Below are 24947 nucleotides of genomic sequence, written 5' to 3' on the forward strand. Positions count from 1 at the left end.
GTTAAACGCAATAGCCATTTTGCCACGAGCATTCAGCGCGTAGCCTACTGAGTAAGCGAGCACCTGACTGAGCAGCCTAAAGCATTTATGGTGGTTTTTTTTCTTCCTTTCACTTCGGCGGTGTCAGGGGCATTGGCTGTTATGTCGTTTTGGTTATTGGGCTACCTTTTTTCTTTATTTTTTGCAGGGTTGCCAACTTTTAAGTTCAGGTTGGAGTGAGATTTTTTGGGGGCCGGGGGGGGGGGGGGGGGGGGATAATGCTTTTGATCTTGATTCAGTACCAGTTTATATCTAGTAATATAGATATAATAATATGTTTGTTTTGGCACTAGTTTAAAGATTTCTTGGGTCAAATTATATGTGCCATTCCTTAATATTCACTTGTGAGTGCTAATATAACTATCATTATTCATTAAAAATATTAGGATGCAAGTTATTTAAGTTTTGAAATTTCACATTTAAAGAAATCTAGTGTTTGATCATCATATCTAAATATTTATTAGAATGCAAAGACTGCAATATATTTTTGAGCAACTAGATTAGATACATGTATATTTATTAAAGAGCCATAAGGCACCTAATGGCATTACAAATAAACATTAATATTTTTTAGCCACAAAATGACTCTAATTTGCCTCTTTGAATTGGAATTCTCCATTTTAATATTAATTACTACACTAATTGTTATATAAATTTTAGAAGAAATACAAATATTAGAAGAAAAATATTTTAAGTGGTCATTTATTGAAAATAATTGTTGCACAAATAGTATTTAGTACCAAAAGACCTCCTCAAAATATTCAATAAATATAATTTAATGAGTATGAGTGTGACCTATTAGTAAGGAATACCTGAGGGCTAAATACAAGAATAACATTAATGTTAACAATGTTGCACTCTCCATAATAAAACGATCCTGTAAATATGGCTGACTTAATAATCAATACACACTAACACTATGCTGTACTGTTTACCAAAACTTGCAGCAAACATCTATATGGTGAAACTGTTGTGTATCCGCTTAAGCCATTTAAATTCATTGGCACGGCGCTAGAAGTATTGAGCGCTCATGGGCCACGTGACCAGCGCGCGCCGCAGGGAGACGAGAGCATGCAACTCCGCTTTTCAACGCCTCTGGCTTTAACATTATGCCACATTAGCGCCAAAACGCTATTTATTGTTTGAATTTCATTAAAACACATTTAAAAAAATTAAAGCTTATAGCTTTGTTTAATATCAAAAGCAGGTTTGGCAATTTGGCGTGAGATTGAGTTGGGCGGAGTGAGAGCGTGAGACAGAGCCTGAAAGCGTGAGTATCACGCCAGATGCGTGAGAGTTGGCAACCCTGTTTTTTGTATCTGAAGCTATAGCAGCAACATTGAAAGCTCCGGTGTCTGTGTTACATAAAAACTCGTGTGATCGCGGCCGGCTCGCGGTGCAAACAGTCGTGCCGTGTACCAGCTGATTTGATGCGATGATCAAATTAAATGACTCGTAGCGTCTGCAATATCTCACGACCTTGCGAGTGTCCGAATTCGCACAGTGTACGCCCGCCTTTAATGAGGGAGTCATTGAATTTAACCGATTCATTAACAGATGTGTTTGCGAATGGATCGATTCATTCATGAAGGAAACACCACTTTGTATTATCTGTTTCAGTTTTGTTTACAACTAATTTTGTTGTCAAAATAGAGCAAATATAGACAATGTTGCATCTAAAAATGTTACTCAAAATGTTAAAAAACGTTGCATTTGCGATAGTGCTGACGATTGTGTAAAAGCACTTTTTGCTTGTGTGCATTGTTACAATTAGTGTTGTAGTACTCAAGAGCGGTCTTAAGACCATTGTTTGAAGGTCTTTCTTAGTCTCGTCTCGGTCTCAGACTTAGAGGACTCTGGATTTTATCTCAAGACCACAATTGCAAGGATATCACTAAATTGCTGGTGCATTGTATGATTTTACACCATTAATGTGATTTGATGTCAAACTTGCTGCTTAAAGTGCAATCAGTAACTTCTTTGTAATGTGATTTATTTTGTTAGTGTGCTGCGGGGTTCAAAATCAATGCAGCATTGTCCCAAAAAATGCTCAAAATTAATATAAATGCCCACAGAATTCTGAGATTTAGTTTTTTTTTAATATAACACAGAATATAATTAAGCATTATCACAGGAGCAAGAGAGCTGTTTTCATGAATAGAAGCGTGATTGCAAAAGAGATTGATTTATTCAAACGTTCAATAAACAAGAAGTTAATATTAAATAAGAAAATTTAAGCTGTCTGTGCTAATTCGGCAACGTTTGGTTATTAAATGAATCAGCTGCTCTGTACAAATTGTTTGAATAAATGATTCTGTGACATGTTTTAATGTTAAATTAATCTGAACATTATATATGCAGGTGTAATCGTACCAATTTAGTTGCAACTTCTGTGCCATTCATTTTATTGTGTGATTTGATTGGTCACAGCGCTATAGTGTCTTACTATTCTAATTGTGTTTATTTATTTCTTATAAGACATTTGTCAGACAGTTGATATGGCTCTTTTAGATGAATTTAAGGAATGCTGGTCTTGGTCTTGTCCTGGTCTCAACCCAACAAAGTCTTGGTCTTGTCTTGGTTGCGATATATCATATGATGACAAGTTTTTGTCTCAAAATTTTTGAGACAAAAATTAATGCAGCATTTTTTACCACATATATTGAATTTTGGTGTGATTGTAACTGCATTCTTCTCAGTTGCACGAGGCACTGAAAGCATTCATATTCACTTTTTTTTTATATCATATGATTATCACCTAAATTTGTTCTGTATTTTATCTCTTGTCAAAATGTACCTAAATTTGTTCTGTTTTTATCTCTCTTGTCCTTTCCTAGTCTGTTCTGCCAATGCTGTTTTTCTATTTTTTTAATTTTTGTCTGCTAATGCTATTTGATTCTTTTACTGCTTTGGCATCTCTGTCTTGATATTTAGTTTTTATTGCTATTTCCTTCTATTTTACTTTGTTTCTTGTTTTGTTTTTTAGGACTTTTATCTGGCTTTTTTGTAAAGCACTGGTCAGTCGAGTTGTAAATGTGCTATATAAATAAAAATGACCTTGACCTTCTGCATGTTTTTGTTTGGTTTTGGCAAAATGAGTGACATACTGGATAATGTCTCGCTCACCCCTAATGCATATACCCCATTTCATGATCTTTTTGACATTTGAGAAAAAAATATTTCCTGTTCTGATCCTCTTCTCATGTCATTCATCAGGTCATCCAGTTTGCTTTGAGGGACTATATCCAGTATTGGTACTACACACTAAGTGATGATGAAACGTTCCTCTTGGAGATCCGCCAGACCGTCCAAAATGCCCTCGTCCAGTTCTCCACCAGGTGAGACATCTGCTTTAAAATCACTGGGCTATGAACAACACAGTGTGATGCAACACCTAACCACTGCATTCAGATGCTCTTACACATTTTCCTTGGTAAACAAGTTGCTGAAATGGAGACTGTAACTTCTGTGACTCATTGATGATCAATTTTTCCCCTCCCCAGGTCTAAAGAGGTGGACTGGCAGCCGTATTTCACCACCAGACTGGTGGATGATTTCGCAACCCATCTGCGTGTTTTCAGGAAAGCTCAAGAGAGGCTGAATGAGAGAGAAGATCCTAAACAACGTAATTATCATCCTTTCCTCTCAATTCACATTGTCTGCAAACAAAATGAACCTAGACAAAAAAGTTTTCAATGGACGGAGACTAAGAAAATCAATAATGCTAACACTTTACAATGAGGTCCCATTAGTGAAAGATCTCAATATCAGGGCTAAAATTGTTGCAGCTTTGATTTCCTAATGCCTTATTACTGAGTAAAGGACTTTAATGGAAACTTGATTAGCATGACTCATAATGTGTGCATGTTCATGACGTTATGTTTGCGGCAGGTGATGCTCCAGACGAGCTGCTGGACTCGTTTTTTGAGGCGGAGGTGGAAATGGAGAGGAATATTTGTAGAGACATGGTATGCATGTCACGCAAGGATGAAGAAGGTAAGACAAAGTCAGATTTGTGTCTATAGACAGATCATTGATCAAAGAATCCAGCCCAGTGATTCAAGGCATATTTTATGTTAACAATAGTAGTGAATGACTTGTACATGCTTCTCTAGGGCAGATCTTACAAGCCAGACAAGGTGAAAGACTTGATTAGCAAAAAATACAAACACACCCAGTAATGCTGTGAAATGCTTTGAAAACACTTTAGTAACTGATAGACAATCAAAGAAAACAAGAAAAACATTTTGGGTGGAATCCTGCTCGTGGTGTGTGTTTGTGCACGTGTATACATAAGTGCCTTGTGAATATAAAAATGTCACTTGATCACATCTGACATCCACCATTATCTGATGAATTATAACAAATGATTTACTCACCATTGTGTCTTTTTAAAATCAGAGGACTTTCAAAAAGAAGTTGTGATGAATGTTCACGCTGCTTTTTTTCAAATACAGCAGTGATTAGAAACAGGAGCTTTTGAATTTCAGAAAAGCACAAAAACACCATGACAGTAGTTTGTACGACTTGTGTGCTACAGTCCACGACTTCTGAAATCATGCATTACAGGGTTCCTGCTTGGCCTTAAAGTCTTGAAAATCAGCTTTAAAGTCATATAAAGATTCAAATATATCAAGTGGTATAAGAACAATTTTAACTATCATTTAAGATTATCATCTTAGATTTGGAAATTTGATTGCGAAAGTAGGAATCGTGATATAGCTTAATGTGATCATCAAACTTCAGATGGCGATGGTTTAAATAAATGTGAGCGCTGCTAGTTTTAAAGGGTTCATAACACACACAGTTTCTGCCAGTCTCATGTTAATCTCCTGTAGAGTAGTACTGCATCCTTCATATCTCCCAAGAGTCTTTAGTTTTATGAGATTTATAAAAGACGGATATGCTGTACCGGTTCTTTGGAGACGTGCAGTGGGTGGAGCGAAAATGTCACGAACACACACACACACACACACACACACACACACACACACACACACACACACACACACACACACACACACACACACACACACACACACACACACACACACACACATCATGGCATTATCCCTAGATAACTTTCGCTACACTCTATACGTTTGTGTTGTTCATTCACTTGCGTTGTTTGTTGCGTTGTTGTTCATGCATATGTTGCCATGCACATGTTGTTCATGCACTTGCGTGCCAATTGCCAAATAAATACACACATTTGATGCAGATTCCACTCATGACCGGGAACAAACAAACACATTTGCAGAACTCCGGGAAAACAAACTGCATCCACTGTTTCCTTATTGCTGTGTTATTTGGGAAGCTAAACAAGGTGATCTTTCCCTCACAGCAGAAACGCACTTCTTTAGTGACATTGTTGATTTTGTGGACTAAAAATGCAATGCCAGCGCTGCTGACGGCTCTTGTAAACAAACGAAGCTCGTTGATGGATGCGCTCTCGTCTGGTTGGTGCATGTGTGTGTGCGTGCGTGTGCGTGTGTGTGTCTCCTCTTATCCGGGAGAAGTGCCCATACAAGGATTTCCTCCCCGTTATATCGTCATACAGGTCCATACTCTCGAAAATCTGAAAAATCCTGAAGGAGTGTACTTGTCACAGAAATACTCCGTCATACATCCAACTTTTTTGACATTTTGACCATGTTTGGCATGAGAATCAACTCTTTAATCAACCCCCCACCCCCCCACCCCCCCCAACCCCAAGTGTGGTACTGTTGCGCATTTTACCGACCCGTGGTTTCAGAGCAGTTCACAATAAAGGATTTCTATGCATTTATGCCAGGCGATTGCTGATTGATCTGCTGTTGATGAATTATGACAATGTTTACTTCATGGTGTTTACATTGTACTATGTTCAAAAAGATTGTAATAGTGCATATTTCCCACATTATGTTCCCAGATTATGCCTCCAAATCTTTTTTATTTCTGGTTATTTGTCTGCCATTGAATTCAATGTAAACTCTTGTAGCTTCAACATCATTTAACACATTCAATATATAGTTTTTTTTACTAGTTTCAGCACAGTCTTTAATAATATCATTCAACCTTTAATTTGTATGTATTGATATGTTGGTGCGTAAACCTTGCAATACAAATGGAATAAAACATGTTTTGAGCTAGCCGTTACCATGTATTGCTGATAAGCAGTACTACGTCCATTTTGAACGTGTACCACACCGTGTTTAACTGAGATACATGATTCATTTTAAGGATTTTATTTGGTTTGTTCTGTAAGGGCACACAGTATTAATTTAATCAGTGCAGATCTTAAAAAAGGTCTTAAAAAGCCTTAGATTTGATTTTAAAAAAACCTGCAGATGCCCTTCAATAGCTTTGATCAAGATCAGACTGTTCTGTACATTGTCTTTTTGCTGTAGTTTTGACTGTAGTGTGTTTTTGTTGCAGGTTACTTAAGGGATCTGTGTGAAGTGCTGCTGTACCTGTTACTACCTTCTGGAGATTTCCACAACAAGAATATGAGATACTTCCTCAGGGTGAGACTTGAACACACACATGCATCCAAATATTATTATATCTTTCAACTAATGTCATGGCCGGCTAAAGAAAGTAACAGGGGAGGAATACTCTAAAGCAGTGCTTACACGGAGGAAACCATCGCAGCTTAAATAAAACATACATTTTATGCAAGGATTTCTGATTTTTAAACCCTGTAACCTTTTCTGAATTCTAATTGTAACTATTAAAAAAAAAATTTAGTTCGATGAAATAAGTATAGGGCCTTGGTGACTTACTAAAATAAATAAGCTGAAGTACTACAATTATTCAAACTAAATATAAAATAAGAGCGTAAAGTTAAATAGAAATAAATAAATAAAATAAAAATCGCAAAAACCATTTGTAGTATTAAATAACTAAATTACTAAAACTTTAACATTTCAATAAAAACTGAAAGTATAAAAATTAGGGATGCACCGAATCCAGATTTTTGAGGTTCGGCAGTATACCGAATCGACTGGTTAAGATTCTGCCAAATCCAACTCCCATCCTCAGTCCATTATCACAGTAAACACAATAATGACATAAACAATGTCCACAGCAGTGTATTTTTAATTTAATTTAAATTTTTGCCAGGATGACTGTGCTGTATTGCTGTCTGTAGATTCCTTCATGCACAAAAAAACCGGATCACCGCTTTTTACGTCCTTACGTAATGACGTCATTTCTATCATCCCGTCGAAAGAAAATACATTCAAACACATTCATATAAAGTATTTGTAATTAACTTAGTATAGTAATAATTATTATTGTCATCATCGTCATCTGGGATACGTTTTTTAATTCATGTTTTGCAAAAGCACTCAATACAGCCACTGTCGTGCAAACACTGATGTTTTACACAGATTAAATAATAAATAAACTTACATTGACACCCGTGCTCAAATATTATCAGCATCAGTTTTCTGAGAGAAACAGCAGCCGTCCCACTCCGAGAGAAACAGTTCTGTTCAAGACGACGCTATCACGCATGCAGTATCTCAGCAAAACATGTCTCAGTTCAGTGAACTGTTGGACTTACAACATAATTATACTTCAAGATATTAGTTTATTTCTAGTCTGAGGGAATGTCACTCATGTCAGAATGTGAGTAACTAGTAACTTGTGGGATCAGCGCTGATTTGAGACGCGAACCGTTTAGAACGATTCAGTCCGATTTGATGAACTGGTTCGACCGGATCACTAAAAAGATCCGGTTAAAAAGAACGATCCGTTCGCGAACCGGACATCCAGCGGCTATTGTTTAGGGTTTCATGCCACCACGAGACAAATCGGCATTGCAAATTGAACATATAGCTCGACTTGAATTGCCTTCTTGTGACTGAAAGTACTGCCAAACAACACATTTTCTGTTCACAAGTTCCATTTTCACTTTCTCACAGCCTACTGCATTCGAACGGTCCACCTAGTAAACACGTTGCCTTAATCAACCGCGGCATCATCGACCAATATCACGGAGTGCAAGCGGGTTCGGTTTGGTGGAAAAAAATTCTAAGGTTCGGCAGAAACCGAACCCAGTCAAAAAGCCCAATATTCGGCCGAACCCGAATCCTGGATTCGGTGCATCCCTAATAAAAATAAAATGATTTTTGAAATATTAATAAATACTATTATAATATATACAATAACACTTTTTTTTTTAACTTTATTCTACTGCAAAATAATTTTCCTTTAAAATGCAGCTTCATTTGGAAAGAGTCTCTGTGGTTTTTGACAGTATATCACAGATACTGTTGATAGAGCTCAAGTAGTATTTAATCCTTTAAAACAGTAGATCTGGGATTTACGGAAAGCGGGATTGTGTTTTGAGATCAGGACTCATGAAGTGGCTTATGTGGACCTGACAGGTCTTGCTGCTGACACTACAAGATTAGAGCTCCAGCCTTGGTGTCTTGCAACTGGACAAACTTGTTGATGATGATTAATTGATTGATTCTTTGATGTCCTGCAGGAAGTTTTGGCCAGAGGAGTTCTGCTGCCCTTAATTAACCAGCTCAGTGACCCTGATTACATCAATCAGTTCGTCATCTGGATGGTGAGACGTGCTCTGTTCTTATAGTGGAGAGGTGTGTTGCAAACGTACTGGCTTTTCCTTTAAAACATTTTTTATGTGTTTAGATTCGTGACTCGAGCTGTAACTATGAGGCCTTCATGAACATCTTAAAGCTGACGGACAAACCGCCCGAGCTGGAGGCCGTCAAAGACAAAGTCCTGGAGGAGCTTCAGCATCTGCGATCTCTGGACACGGGCGCAGACGGTAAACACACACACACTCGCTCCACACTTGTGTTTACAATGTCAGTTTTTCTTATTTGATTGGAAAATAAACAATGAATTCTGGGGTTTATTTTGGAAAATATGAGAATATATGAAAATATGAGAGCAAGTTGAGGGCTTTATAATAACAAACATTGTTTACTCTTTCTCTCTCTCTCTCTCTCTCTCTCTCTCTCTCTCTCTCTCTCTCTCTCTCTCTCTCTCTCTCTCTCTCTCTCTCTTTCTTCATGCTCCAGATATAAATATTATAAAGAATCAAATCAATAGTTTGCTTTTTGTGAAGAAAGTCTGTGAAACACGGATACAAAGGCTACAATCAGGAAAGGTAACAAAATCCCCCGTTTCATTTACACTTCCTCTATTATAATAATTCATGATTTTTTTTGGAGTTGTGTAAATAAAAATTGCTCCTAATGCATTTTATGCAAGCATTTCTGATTTTTAACAAGAAACAAGAAAATAATGAAAATATATATACAGACAATTAAAATAATTGTAATGCTTACATAATTATTAATAATGATGTTTATGGAAAATTCAGAAATGACTATGAATTGACTTTGGATGTTACTTTTTATGAGCTTTTTAAACATTTCAGTCAGCAATTAATCATTCATCTGACAATTAATTCACATTTCACCCTCAGAATGACTCTTTTAACATGTTTTGGTTGTTTTTGCCAAACAGGAAGTTGACGCTTTGAAACTCGCAGCTAATTTTGGGAAGTTGTGTGTGATTCCGTTGGAACACATCCTAGTGCATAACATCGCACTGCAGTTCTTCATGGGTGAGTCAAGACGGATGCACACAAACTGTCCTCTCTCTTAAGCCTTGTTTATACTTTCGCCTGGCTCCACTGCGCAAGCCTCCGCTTACTGCGCACACTCCTCCCCAAACGGACGAGGCGTTTATACTTGACGCGCTCGCTGTTGTGCTATTCTTTCAAACGACCGAGTGCGACTCGGAATAATTGTTCTATAAACCAACAGGAAAAAGCGTATATGATATTTATTTTAGTACATTTCACCAAAACCACACTACAAAAGAATCGTGTGAAACTCAGTAAACCTTGGATTGATATTATTACTTGTGACATGAGAACAAAATATGCACTAAATTAACGATCTCTTAAATATTTCCTAATTTCACTAAATTTAAGTGTCATGATTTATTTTATTTATCTTTATTTTAAATGGCTTATTTCTGCTTTTATAGGCTCATTTTGTAAATATAAGCACCTAATTTGTATGTGCAAACTGGGTGCCGGTGTCATGCTTGGCTAGATTCGTCGGGAACTCGTTCATCTTCGGATGAGGAGCTGAGTTACAAAAAATGCGCTGCACACCGCCAGGCAAAATGGGGTCTTGCGGACCCAATGCGCATAACCGCCCCTTCCGCGTTGACGTTTTTGCCTTGCGCACCCTTGCGCTCAAGCGGACGTGTCAAGTATAAACAAGGCATTACATCATCAGCTTGTCCCTTATTGCTTTTTATCTTTCTCTCTGAAGACTACATGCAGCACATGGGGGGTCAGGCTGTTCTGTTCTTCTGGCTGACGGTGGAGGGTTATCGGGTCACGGCGCAGCAGCAGTTGGAGGTCCTACAGAGCAGCCAGAGAGATGGAAAGAAGCAGAGCAGCCAGACAACCAAAGGTCTGCTGAGAGCCGCTGCGGTGGGCGTCTACGACCAGTACCTGTCTGAGAAGGTGAGATGATCTACATTTACCAGTTCTTTAACTACACACACTAAAACTGAGGTTTGTCGCATATAGGGTCTGGCGGTATAACAGTATTAGGGGTGTCCCCGACAGGATTTACACATTCGAATCAGAATTGTCGAATCTCTCTATGGTCAACCGATAGTCGAATCATATGAGTGTGTGTTTGAATGGGTTGGGAGGGACACGACACTAGACAGCAGGAGGGTAAAACTATTTTTATTTTCCTTTACACACTGCACACAACAACAACTTTTAATAAAACTGCCTGCCAACTGACAGATGAACTGACAATGGCTTTCTTATTTAGGTTTCAATAAAAGGTAATGGGTTGGATAAACATTCGTATAAAGTTTTCTTATAACATTGTAAAGCCGTGATCGAAATATAGAACATCACACAAATATATAAAAGAGCATTTTGATAAATAAATCTCCAACTATTCGTGGTCACCCCTAAATAATATACGTATATATTGTGGCGAGCGAAGATATAAAGTACCTATTGCTACAGATTTCGCTGTATCATTTAGATTGTCGTATGTAAATCTTCTTTCTCTTTCTTCGTTATTTAGAAGATATGAAATAAATGTTCTCACATCGTGAAAGAAAATTTGGTAACACTTTAGTATGGGGAACACATATTTACTATTAACTATGACTTTTGCCTCAATAAACTCCTAATTTACTGCTTGTTAATAGTTAGTAAGGTAGTTTTTGAAGCATTTAAGTTTAGGTATTGGGTACGATTAAGGAATGTCGAATAAGGCATTAATATGTGCTTTATAAGTACTAATAAAAAGCCAAATCCTAGTATTATGCATCCTAATAAGCAACTAGTTAATAGTTAATAACTGAACCTTAAAATAAAGTGTTACCAAAAAGTCCACCCGTTCCATTACATGTCAGTCATAAGGTCACTTTCAATCCATGAAGTGATGATTGACAGGTCCTTTTTCTAATCAGGCCTCGCCTAGGGTGCAGGTGGATGAAGCGGCCGTAACCAGACTGGCTCAAAAACTTAGCAAAGAGGATCCCACACCTGAGATATTTGATGAGATCCAGAGAAAGGTCAGGTGTCTGTGCATATATGTGTGATTTGTATTACTAATAAAAGCCCATTAGTTAATCTCACTGTGTTTATATTTTTCTTAGGTGTATGATATGATGTTGAAGGATGAGCGGTATTACCCGTCTTTTAGGCAGCACCCGCTGTATGTGCGGATGCTGGCCGAGCTGGACATGCTGAAGGAACCCAGTTACAGGGGATCCGATGATGGGGACGGAGGTGAGAAATGAATCATGAATGAGCCTGTTTAAGCATCGTCTCCTAAGGATACGCCTACATTAATCCGGATACATTTTAAAAGTTTAAAATGTTTGGCGTGCACACTAGCATTTTCCAAAAGTTTCTCATCCACACTTAAATGCTGGAAGAAGACGCTTGAATCATCTTAATGCACATGTGAAAACGTCTTAAAAGCTCACTGAGATGATACCAAGAGACCAGGAATACTACATTTCTCATGTCATTCAATCATTTTATTAGCAAAATATCTCACCACTTGCTGATGCATTCAGGTCACACTCAATCGCCACTCCATGTATGGTCTAAAACACATTTGGGTTAGGGGCAAAACATGAGGGCAATTGTAAGTAAATTTTCTGTCATCTTGACAGAAATGTAATATTAAGATTGTACAGAGTAACATTTATGTTTACCAACAATAAGGGGTGTAAATCTTCACTAATCTCACGTTTCAATTTGATTGATTATCATAATATTATCATATGTCAACGATTTGATATCATGATACATCACAACATTATTTTCGTCAATGAATACAAGCAGTTAGCTATTTGAAGTCCCTTTTTATTTTGTCTGATCCAAGAAAGTTCACTTCCTGAATGTAGCAAACAACAAGAACAACTTAAGTCTGAACACAGCAGGCGACAGGAGCATTTAGAGCTAACAAACACTAGTTTTAAAACCACTGGAAACTTTCAAATAGTGTACTTAAGTTAAAATAATGCTTACACACTCGCACGCACTCACTCTTGCACACGCGCGCACACACACACACACACACACACACACACACACACACACTCTTGCACACACACACTCGCGCTTTGCAAATATGAAATAAAAATAAATAAAATAATGGGTGCATTTTTTACTACTTGCCTGCTATTTTACACTAGTGTGACAAGCACGTATGCAACAAATGACGTCAGAGGAACGTCAGTAGGGTATAACGGCCATAATCTGTTGCAAAAGAGCATCACAATGCGTCGTAGAAACGATTAATTTCAACACCCCTATCAACAATGTGAAAGTGAGTAGCACATAGCAGGTACATACTAGTTATAAACATATATATCTGTCATTATATGTCACATGTCTAAACATGCATCATCATTTTCAAATGACTCTACAACACTAAATATTCAAATTAATCCACTTGGGACAGTGTTGTCAAAAAGCTCAGTTTTTCCAGAAAACACATTAGTGTGGATGAAAGTCCAAAATGTAGAGAAAAGGAGGTATCTTTAAATGTATTTAGATTAGTCTAAATACAGCATCAAATTAATGAATATTTCTCTGTTTCTCCAGAGTCATTCAACGGGTCTCCAACAGGAAGCATTAATTTAGTATGTTAATTAAAGCATATCTACTCATAGATTGTGCTGAATGTGTTCGATTGGTTTCTAATGAATGTCTGTGTTTGTAGTCATTAGATGATCTCAGCAGCGGGAGTGTGGATGAGTCTGCTCAGCTTCATGCCTCTATCTCGGATACAGGTGAGGATTTTACCTGCTATTAACCATTTTAAAAGATAAAAATACTATTTTAAGAGTTTGGACACTTTGAGGCGTCTAGTCATTTCTGTCCCGTTGCTTATCGCTTGTGTCTTGCATTGCGTATCGTAACAACAATGGTTTTAACCAGGTCATATTTCACCCTAAAATTAAAAAATAATAAGGTTTTGTAGTGTTTTTTTTGTTTTGTTTTTATTCCTAAATGTCATTTACTACTGCCACAAATATAGTAATGGTCTTAAAATAAGCTTCATCATCTTTATGTATAATGGGGTGAAATATGATTTCTATTGAATTCAGTTTGGATCTGATTCTTTTAGACGTGTTATTTCTGAAGCCTCAGAGCTGTTTAGTTTAATGTAAGTAATTATTTTAAAAAGTAAAAGTCGGTGTGATTTAAAGACATGTTCAGTGTTCCTCTCTTCTCTAGTCATCACTTCTTCTCATTTTTTTTAAGCTTCATTATTTGAAGGATGCAACACTTTTCCTACCACCTTGTTTTCATTCTTATTCTGTGATACTATCATTCCATCAACTTTATTTCTTTATTTTCTTACCTTCATTTTCTTTCCCTGTCTGTCGCTTTGTCTTGTGTCGTCCTCTCTCTGCTGTATGTCTGTCTTGTCGTTCTTGTTCTCTTCCCTTCCGCCGGCTCTTGCATCTTCATTTCCATCGCTCCTACCTCGCTCTAGCTGATGCTTTTCTAAACCAACTTCCTATGGCAGGCGTTTGTAATGATCACGGGAAGACGTATGCCCTCTACACCATCACAGTCATACGCAAGAACTCAGATGGCAGTGAGGACATCTGGAAGACGTACCGCCGCTACAGCGATTTTCATGACTTCCACATGCGCATCACAGAGCAGGTGAGAGAATCGAGGGGAAAGATGAAGAATTTTACTTATAAATGAACATCAAACGTAACCTATCAGGGTAGAATGTTGTACTGCCTTTAAAGTTCACCCAAAAATGAAAATTATTTCATTAATTACTCCCCCTCATGTTTTTGGACACCCGTAAGACCTTCGTTCATCTTCAGAACACAAATGAAGATGTTTTTGTTGAAAGCTGAGAAAGGCTTCAGAAAGGCCTCCATTGACATTCAGTATATTCCCACTCACAAGACTCATAAAGGCACTAAAGACGTCGCTACAAAGTCCATCTCACTACAGTGGCTGTGCAACTTTACAATGCGACGAAAATAGTTATTGTGCGCACAAAAATCAAAATAATGACTTTATCCACCAAGATACTGACTTGAACTCAATACATGCGCGAGAATATGACGCAGCTCTGCCGTTCGATACATGACCCGGAAGAGGAGGAGCCGCTATCGCGTGAGTTCACGGTCGAGACCTACACGGTAGACAATATCTTGTCGGAGAAAGTCATTATTTAGATTTTTTTTTTTTGGCACAAAAACTATTTTCGTCGCTTTGTAAATGTATTGCACAGCCACTGTAGTGATATGGACTTTGTAGCGACGTCTTTAGTGCCTTTATGGGTCTTGTGAGTGGGAATGTGCTGAATGCCAATGGAGGCCTTTGAAGCCTTTCTCAGCTTTCAACAAAAACATCTTTATTTGTGTTCCGAAGATGAACGAAGGTGTTACGGGTGTCCAACGACATGAGGGGGAGTAATTAATATTATAGGACACCGTTTTTAACTGAAAACTTAAAACTTTTATGCGTTGTGGCCGTTCATTTACACAACGGTGTTGTTTTGGGGGCCTGCAAACGCAAGCTTTGGAAACGGGTATGGTTCAAAATGCAAGGTTTTGAAAACAATACTTTTACCGTCTCCATGTAAACAACAAAAACGAGAATCTGTAAAAAACGGCGGCGTCACACGTTCACGTATGTGTGTGTTACGACTTCATGGGTTTTCTTCTGGTCTGGCATACATAATACAGCATTTTTTTTGTCATTTTCACAGAATTGTGTGAATGGTGATTGTTTTAAGCTGTGTAAACACCGTAATAATAATTTCTTTAGTTTTTACTATATAGTTTTAAACTAGCTTTTACTATGTATGTTTTTACATTTTACATGACCTTTTTTACTATATAATAGTAAAAATATATATATAATTGAAAAAATCTGTATAAATTGAAGGAAGTACAACAAACTACCATGATATATAAATTCTTGACAAATGCAATTGTTTGTTTCACCATTTCACCCCAGCCAAGGTAAATCTTCAGAATTGGGCCTAATTTTAAACATTTAGACATGACTTGATGGAGTTTTAATTTCTTAATCAACCATGAAGGAAGACACATCATGGCCATATTTCAGGATGACCTTGATTAAAAATAAATGTTGTGGTGTTATGTCCATCAAGAGTTGCATACATTTTTTGGTCAAGATCTTGTATTGGCAACACAAGAGTACAGCACTCTGTAAAGTCTCCTCCAGCACATTCCAAAGACTAGACCCAAAGGTACAATTTATGTGTGAAAATGATTTTATGGCCATGATGTGTCTTTCTACATGGTTGTTGAAAAAAAAAAAAGCTACACACTCCATCAATTATGGTTAGAGGAACTGCTGCCGAACTCTTAAGCATTTGCATATTTAAATCCAGGCAGTGTATTTTAGTCAGTGATGTTGGTAATTTAAATCATAATTAACTAGCCACAATAATTACTAAACTAACATGCAATGGATGGAAGAAGTGTAGAAAAACTAGTGTAAAACACAGATTCCATGTATTCCTGGATATGCCTAAAAATGTGGGCTGCCAGTGTGAACAAAGTTGTTTTCCGACCTAAATGGCTTTTATGGAGTTTGCTGAGATCTGTTTCCTATCTTTAGTTTGAGAGCCTTGGTCCGATCCTCAAGCTTCCTGGCAAAAAGACCTTTAACAACATGGACAGGGAGTTTTTGGAGAAAAGGAAGAAGGACCTGAACTCATATTTACAGGTGGGTCAGATGAGGAAGTGTTTATTTTGGGTTCTGCTAGCTCAGGTGTTTTGATCCAGGTGTGCTGAGAGCTGAGTCTATTACAGCTGCTGTTGAATCCTGAGATGGTGAAAGCCTGTCCCATGCTGATACCCTACGTCTATGACTTCCTGGAAAATAAAGCGTACAGCAAAGGCAAAGGGGACTTTGCACGCAAGGTGAGAAACAACACATACAGATAATGTATAAATCCAGAAATAGCCCGAAATATCTTGATATGAAACAAGGCATGTCTTTCATCAAACAAACACAAGGAAGAATATTTATCCATTTTTATTTTAATGCACCAACATTAAGCATCAGTGTTTGCCTACATACACCACTGCTCAAAAGTTTGTGGTCAGTAGGATTTTTTAAAGAAGTCTCACCAAGGCTGCATTTATTTGATCATAAATACAGGAAAAATATAATTCCAAATATAAAATCACATTTTCTTTGTGAATACATGTTAAAATGTAATTTATTCCTGTGATCAAAGCATCATTACTCAAAGTCCTCAGTGTCGCATGATCCTTCAGAAATCATTCGGATATGAGGATTTGAGCTCAAGATTTATAATTATTATTCAGATATTTGTGGAAACCGTGATGCATTTTTTCAGGACTCTTTCATGAATAGAAAGTTAAAAAGAACAGCATTCATTTGAAATTGAAATCTTTTGTGACATACGTTTATTAAATGTAATGCATCCTTACTGAAAAAAATCTTACTGACCCCAATTTTTTCTAACGTAGGTGTATGTTTTTGCTACAAAACAAAAAAATAAAATAAAAAATAATGCTTGTGAAATCATGCAGACTACTCATTATATCATTCAAATGAAAAAAAATCCATAGACTATAACAAAATGTCGGCTTTGATATCGTCGTCACACTTTTGATGGATTGATAGATGGATGATGGAGAGATAGACAGTGATTTGGAGTTACCAAAATTCATTCAATTCAGTGAGAGTTGGCGATTCAACAACAACATGAGGAACCACTGGTGGAGCGGGAGAGTTGAGCAGGTTTAAGTTAATTAGCAGTGGCAAAGACAATTAAGCTCCCATGATCCACGTCTTGATACAGCTGGATACTGCAGTTCAGTAAGAAGACCAGCTAGCGACTAACAGGGATTAAATTGCTGTCAGCGTGAACGCAACCCAATGTATTCACCCAGAGGGGAGCGGCATAGGTGTTTTCTGATGGGATTGGAAGTTTTTGTAAATTTGTCCTGTTCTCTGGACTCGGACAGATGGACACGTTTGTGAATCCTCTCCGGAGCTCCATGCGGAATGTGTCCAATGCCGTGAAGTCACTGCCGGACAGCCTGGCCGAGGGAGTGTCCAAAGTCTCGGCGGACATGGGCCAGGATATTAAGAAACTTGGCCAGGATATTAAACAGTCCATATTTAAGGTAGAGCACGTCTAGAGAATCACAGAACACAGCGAGAAGACCTCAAAAGCTGGACGCTTTACATGTTGACTTTATTTAGCCTGTTTTTGTCTCTGCCTTTAGCCAGTAATTTCACATGCATAGATGAGCAGGTGCAAAATACGGATACATGTAGGCAAAGTATTTGCGCTCGACTGGCGTTATTTGAATATATGCACTTTTTTCAGTGAATGCATGACATGAACTCCAGATGTGTCTGCTCCACAGGTGCCTCCTTTAATCCAGAAGTCTGACATCGATCCCGAACACTGCCGCGTCTCGGCCCAGCTGGACGACAACGTAAGTCAACATCACATCAAAAACTCGGCCAAATCTCTAACACTGCGTCAAGAGGAGTTCTGCTTTTATAAAGCAGCGCAATATGATTCATATAAATAATGACAATTATTTTAATAATTATAATAAGCAGTTTAAGCTCTAGTATAAGTAAAAATATGGCGTTAGTATTAATATTAGCTATTTATTATGATTTTTTATTTATTTTAAAAAGTACAATAGTATTATAACCATAGTAATGCATTTCTTCATTGATTGAAAATATTTATTTTTATGATATATTTATTTTTATTGTACAGTACTATATTACTACAGCAATGTATTTCTTTTTTTTATATAATTTAATTAAAAAAAAATATATATTTATTATTATTCATGTTATTTAATGCTCTCTTTTTCATTTTACAATACAGTGGTATTGTAAATTTCCTTTTTATATATATATTTTTAAATATTTATTATTTTTAAAATTATTAAATATTTTTGCAGTACAGTATTGTTACCATTGTGAGGTATTTCTATATTAGTTTTAATTTTTTTATCATTAAATATAGTAATACTTTTTATTATTATTATTGAATATTCATTTTAAATTTTACTGTACAATAGTATTATTACCATAGTAATTAATTTCTTTAATGATTTAATGTGTATAATTTATTACAATTATAATAATGCTTAATATTGTTTTAATTCCTTTGTAATTTATTTTACAATACAATAGTATTATAAGCATAGGAATGTATTATTTTTTACTTTTATTGTGTCATCCTTGTTTTGGGTTAATCTTTTTCAGTGACTTTGCATGTGGTCTATCAAATCAGCTTTTAGAGTTGAAGCTGAGCTTCATAAATGTAGTTTGTTGTACAGGTGGATGATAATATTCCTCTGAGGGTGATGTTGCTGTTGATGGACGAGGTGTTTGACCTGAAGGAGAGAAATCAGTGGCTGCGGAGAAACATCAAAAACCTCCTTCAGCAGCTCATCAAAGCCACGTATGGGGACACGATTAACAGGTGCGATGGACACGTGTACTCGCATGCATCATGACTTGTATTTCTCCTCTTTGTTTAATGCTGAACTTGTTTTTTTGCTTCATTGCAGGAAAATCGTGGATCATGTCGACTTCATGACCTCGCCTGAGCAAGTGTCTGATTATGTGAAGAGATTCAGGTGATGATTATATGCAATTTTCAGATAAATTGTATATAATATATTGGTTGTGGTTCTTCTTCTGACTGTTTTTTTGACTCCGCAGAGACTCTTACTGGCCGAACGGGATTCTCGCTGAGACGCCGCCACGCAGAGACAAAAGCCTCCGTATGAGGACGCGGGTCGCCGCCAAAACCACACTCCTGGGCATCATGCCAGGTACACACAAAGAGTATTATAGAAAGAGCTATACTAGAGCTGCACGTGTTTTTGTTTCAAAAAGAGATCATGATTCTGAAAAAACTAAACAAAATAATGTAATTTACTACAGCTTCTAACAAAATGTTAATTGCTGCAGTCTATTTAAAATGCTTAATTAATCTGAATTAAAAATTGTTTGAATGAATGATTCAGTTAATCACTCGAATGCTTGTTTCATTACTGGATGAATCAGTGTTTTTTAACAAATCTCTTGAATGAATGATTCAATGACTCACTCAAATGTGTCCTGTTTCATTACTGGATGAATCAATGTTTTTGAATGAATCTCTTGAATGAATGATTCAATGACTCACTCATTAAGACTTCCCTTGTTTCATTTTTGGATGAATCAGTGTTTTTTAAAGGGGGGGTGAAATGCTGTTTCATGCATACTGAGCTTTTTCCACTGTTAAAGACTTGGATTCCCATCCTAAACATAGACAAAGTTTCAAAAACTAATGTTGGACGTTTGATGGAGTATTTCTGTGTCAAAAATACTCCTTCCGGCGAGTTTTTTTCGAGTATGGGTCTATTTGACGTTAATAAGAGCGGAAGGTCCTTGTATGGGCCGTACGGGCTCTTCTCCCGGTAGGGTGCGCGCGCGCGTGACTAGAGCACGCTGTAAACAGTCTCTCAGCTGCAGATCCAGTCGTCCGTGAACGGCGCCGCGCTCCACTTTATTCCTATGGGTGACGTCGAGCGACTTCAACTCTTCAGCACAGCATTCCGGGAAGGCAGCGCTGCATTTGAACCGATTTGAACGCAGAAATGACGGGAAGCTTGACAACATCGTTTCAGTTGCGTCTCAAAATGGATTTACACGCCACTGCTGTCACAGGACTTTACCAAATCATACCAAAGAAGTGTGTTTCTGACGGAGCGGTCCCAGCGATAAAGCTTCGACGGTGAGTTAACTTAAACTGCTTCAAATGTCTGTGCTGTTGGCTACCGTCGCGTGAGTAAACATCAGTAAACGACACGATCGCGTGCTTCGTCATTCAAATGCGCTAACGGTTACTCCATTGTTGTTCTCTGTATAACGTTACAGTATTCTGACGTGCAAAACCGTTTTGCTTGCTACTTCTAAGGTCTAGTCGCATACAATAGTCCATAAACCGAATCATGTCCTCATACACTGCGAGTAAACACACAGAAATGTGGAGAGGCCATTAAATACAGTAACTTACATACCACAGAGACGGACGTCCTGATGTTGCCGTTTCTCCTGTTCAATTTATTTCAGCCTCAGATTTGATTGTGGATCATTATCTGCATTAGCTGAGCTCAATAGCCATGGGTTTCTCCACGCTTGATGACGTCACCGCTTTGCGCGCTTGTCATTCTTTAGCTCCGCCCACACGATACGCCTCCAGGCGCTCGGTTTTTTCCGGAAAGACTCGGTACAGCCTATATTTCTTTTATAAATATGATAAAACTAAAGACTTTTCGGAGATATGAAGGATGCAATACTACTCTATAGGTACTCAAGATTGACATGAGATTGACTGAAACTGAGTGTTTCACCCCCCTTTAATTAATCTGAATTAAAAAATGTTTGAATGAATGATTCAGTGAATCACTCGAATGCTTGTTTCATTAGTGGATAAATCAAAGTTTTTGAATGAATCTCTTGAATTAATGATTCAATGACTCCCTCATAAAAACGTCACTTGTTTCATTACTGGATGAATCAGTGTTTTTTAACAAATATCTTGAATGAATGATTCAATGACTCACTCAAATGTGTCCTGTTTCATTACTGGATGAATCAAAGTTTTTGTGTAAATCTCTTGAATGAATGATTCAATGACTCACTCATAAAGACTTCACTTGTGTCATTACTGGATGAATCCGCATTTTTAAACTTATCTCTTGAATGAATGATTTAATTCATCCCTTAATGAGATTTGAATGTGTGAATGTTTTTATAGACAGGAGAATCGTGAGATTGCACGGATATGTGACTCAAGATCGTGATCGCTTAGCGATTAATCATGCAGCTCTATACTATACCAAAAAATGTGACTTGACCAATAAACTTAAAATGCTGACTCTCTTCTTCTCCCATCAGATGAGTTGAAGCACATCATCGGGGCGGACACCACGCGCAAGGGCATCCTGCGTGTCTTTGAAATGTTCCAGCACCAATCCCTGAACCGGCGGCTGGTCTACGTCTTTCTAGAGGGCTTCCTGGAGACCTTGTTCCCTCAGTACAAGTTTCCCGATCTGTTCGTGAAGCTCCACTCGCGCTCGCCGCGCGTACTAAAATATTCACAAAAATTGCGCAGCTTGCACAAGAGGTGACAGATGGACGATTCTCCCGCCGATTGCAGAGGGGGAGGAGTCAGCGGCCGCCGGCGTGCCACAGCGGTGCCCGAACAGAGGCACGTGTGGTTCTCCAGACCGGATGCTGCGGCGGTAAACGCTTGAACACATGCCTCCCTCTTAGTGCCTCATGGCTGTTCTCGTTTAAAGCACTGCATTGACACGGCCGTAGCATAGAGGATTCATTTTACCATCATGAAGCGCACTGTCCGACACTTCGGTCACCTCTGAACCACTATGAAAGACTGAACACTGAGCGATCGTTTTTGCCGTTTCTATGTTTGTTTGGATGACACTGTGTATATACATACGATTTTTGGGGGTTTATTTTGGGTTTTTGTAATCGGCAGTGGTCGCCTAATCATGAATACAGTATGGTGACCGAACCAACCTATGCACCTTAACACTCATTACAAGCAGAACCGAATGACTAGGGTCAGCAGCAATGATCATTTGCAAACATTTTGTGGCACTGAAACTGAAATAGGCATAATGTTATCCTGCAAACCAATCGGTTGCATGAAGTGGGTGTGGTGTAAAACAGGCCACGCCCCTTAGCACCTACATATAATATTAAAATGACTTTAAATCCCTCAAACACATCAAAGGAGGACAGAGATGGTGGAAATCAAGTAGCGTGTGTTTGCATGGCCGTTTCGGGCGGCTACGTGGAGTGCATACAGAGATGTGCTTTAAACGAATGTACCTGTCTCTAGTGAGCTGATGTTTGTGTGTGTGTGTGTGTGTGTGTCCTGTTTTTATAACTCAACCCAGTGGAGGCTCGTGTACACGTGTTTTGTTTTTTAAAAGTACTTTATTTTAGAATAGCAAGTGTAGCACTAAACTGCGACTGTCCGAAGCTGAAGACTGTTTGCGTGAGATGTAGAGTCAGCCTTAAAGCCAAGACCAAGAGATGTGTGCTGTAGACGTAGCTTCCCCTCAAACACACACACGGACGCACCCTCCTGCACACACACCTCTGCCCACAATCAGAGAATATGTTATTCTTTTTTGTGCAATATGTTTCTTCAATGCATGTTCTATAATAATCATGTATGGGATAGTTTTCAAGTATATTCGAGTGAAGAACTTCAGAAGCGAGTCCAAAACCACACGAAACCCGTCGAAACCACCAGAACATTCCGTTGTTGTAAATGGCTTGTTTTAAAGGACTTGTTTTATAAGTCTGGCTTTTATGTTTGTGTTGGGGATGCGTTTAGTTTTTAATGTTTCGCCACTCCTGCCGTTTTCTTGACGATAGATTCTGGCGTGTTTTGCTTTTTAGGAACGAGTGAAAGCACATTTTAGGTGAACGGAGGCTCAAAACACCCAAGCGGAGGTCAGAGGTCATCTGGCGTTAGAGCACACAGGTTAAACACTCTTCAGTCACACTTATGATATATCTACACTTTGCAAAAACATGCACGGGTCATATTTCACCCCTGAGTAAATGTACATCAGTTATATGTTGCATTTAAAAAAAATGCCTTTTTATGCATTGATACATTTTCATGACGATTAAGCACATTTCCTTTTTTTAATTCTCATTACTATAATGTGAAATAAATAAATATTACAATTAAAATAAATTATTATATGATAGCTTGTATCCGCCACAGAATAAAAAATGAAATATCTCGCTATTCTAAAATCATTTTTTTTCTCAGAATTGCGACTATAAATTTATAAATAGTTAGGGTGGTGAATTATAGTCAGAATTGCGAGTTATAAAGTCGAAATTGCGAGTTATAAAGTCGAAATTGCGAGATTCACAATTGTGAGATAAAAAAGTCGCAATTATCTTTTTTAAATATTTTATTTTGTGGCAGGAAAAGCTTCCATCAAAAATAATATAATAATTATGTAAACTATTAAACAAGTGCAAAATACGTTTTTTTAATGTTATGTAATTATTACGTTTTTCTTTCAATTTGAGTAATGAGAATTGGAGCAGGGGGAAAAAATATATAATTTATTTATATTTTGGAGTGAATGTAACCTGTCCGGTTTCTTGAGCTTCATCCTTGAGACCTAGTTCATATCAGCAGAAACTCATGCCATTAGACAAGAACTAAGTGTGTGTTTTAAAATATTAAATAAAAATAGCACTTACACTCTTAATTGAACATTGCTCTTATTTTGTTGCTGTGATTTGGCCAGTGTCCAGCAGGTTTACTCATTCTCTACTGTGATTGGCTGGCACTGAGAAGCTAAAATCTGCTGCGATTGGTCGAGTCACACGGGAGCACACTTTCCCTTTAAATTCACTCAATGGTTGATGCAAACGTTTCCGATTCCTCATTTGATTTTCTGAATCCCCGTCTGTATGAATCTATGAAAATGAACTGTGCATATTGGTGTATAGTATGTGTCAGCGGTGTGCCTAAATGTACTGTCAATTATATTTTCTTATTTTTCTTTAACAAAGTAAGTCGATTTGAATGTCATGGTCGTTTTAATAGACTGAAAAAGACTCTAAAAGGAGTAGAGTGTTTGCATTATGCTTCTAAAACCATTCATTTTGAGCAGCTTAACTCAATATAACACTAATAAAATTAACTCCAACTCACTGTTCTGATACGACTGCTGTCATTTACTGGATGTGTGTGAATGCGTCAGATTGAGACTGAAATAAAGTCTTCACTAAGAATTAAGCATGAGAAACTACTAAACATGCCACGCTCAACTGTTAGTGGTATTAGAACAAAGTGGAAGAAATTGGGAACAGCCACTAAGTGGTAGGCCGTGTAAAATCACAGAGCGGGGTCAGCGCATGCTGAGGGTCACAATGAGCAGAAGTCACTAAATTTCAAGAGCAGAGTCAGTAGCTACAGACCTCCAAACTTCTGTGGCCTCCAGATGAAATCAAGAACAGCGTAGAGAGCTTCATGGAATGGGTTTCCATGGCCAAGCAGCTCATCTGAGCCTTACATCACCAAGAGCAATGCAAAGAGTGGGATGCAGTGGAGTAAAGCAGCCGCCACTGGACTCTAGAGCAGTGAGACGAGTTCTCTGAGCGACCAATCACGCTTCTCTGTCTGACAATCTGAGGGACGAGTCTGGGTTCGGGGTTGCCTGACTGCATTGTGCGGTGTAAAGTTTGGTGGAGGGGGGGTTATGGTCTGTGGTTGTTTTTCAGGGGTTGGCCC

At 37.9% G+C, this 24947-nt stretch overlaps 1 protein-coding gene across 3 annotated transcripts in view; it reads left to right on the plus strand.

Moving 5' to 3' along the window:
* The window catches only part of snx13 (sorting nexin 13), a 52621-nt gene extending 28253 nt beyond the window's left edge, over positions 1-24368 (plus strand). The window contains exons 5-26 of one of the 3 annotated variants that reach the window (XM_067425116.1): positions 3256-3377; positions 3543-3664; positions 3931-4035; positions 6457-6545; positions 8519-8602; positions 8686-8824; positions 9081-9169; positions 9532-9631; positions 10353-10549; positions 11527-11631; positions 11716-11848; positions 13178-13215; positions 13296-13365; positions 14076-14251; positions 16202-16309; positions 16396-16506; positions 17584-17745; positions 17992-18063; positions 18931-19076; positions 19165-19233; positions 19319-19431; positions 21545-24368. In XM_067425116.1, the coding sequence (XP_067281217.1) occupies positions 3256-3377; positions 3543-3664; positions 3931-4035; positions 6457-6545; positions 8519-8602; positions 8686-8824; positions 9081-9169; positions 9532-9631; positions 10353-10549; positions 11527-11631; positions 11716-11848; positions 13178-13215; positions 13296-13365; positions 14076-14251; positions 16202-16309; positions 16396-16506; positions 17584-17745; positions 17992-18063; positions 18931-19076; positions 19165-19233; positions 19319-19431; positions 21545-21777 (2583 nt within the window). In that variant the 3' untranslated portion in view covers positions 21778-24368. The remainder of the gene's footprint in view (positions 1-3255; positions 3378-3542; positions 3665-3930; positions 4036-6456; positions 6546-8518; positions 8603-8685; positions 8825-9080; positions 9170-9531; positions 9632-10352; positions 10550-11526; positions 11632-11715; positions 11849-13177; positions 13216-13295; positions 13366-14075; positions 14252-16201; positions 16310-16395; positions 16507-17583; positions 17746-17991; positions 18064-18930; positions 19077-19164; positions 19234-19318; positions 19432-21544) is intronic. The other 2 variants (XM_067425117.1, XM_067425118.1) reach the window with 2 other exon arrangements.
* The last annotated feature ends 579 nt before the right edge of the window (positions 24369-24947 follow it).

Source organism: Pseudorasbora parva, chromosome 19, assembly GCF_024679245.1.
Source record: "Pseudorasbora parva isolate DD20220531a chromosome 19, ASM2467924v1, whole genome shotgun sequence".
Lineage (NCBI taxonomy): Eukaryota > Metazoa > Chordata > Actinopteri > Cypriniformes > Gobionidae > Pseudorasbora > Pseudorasbora parva.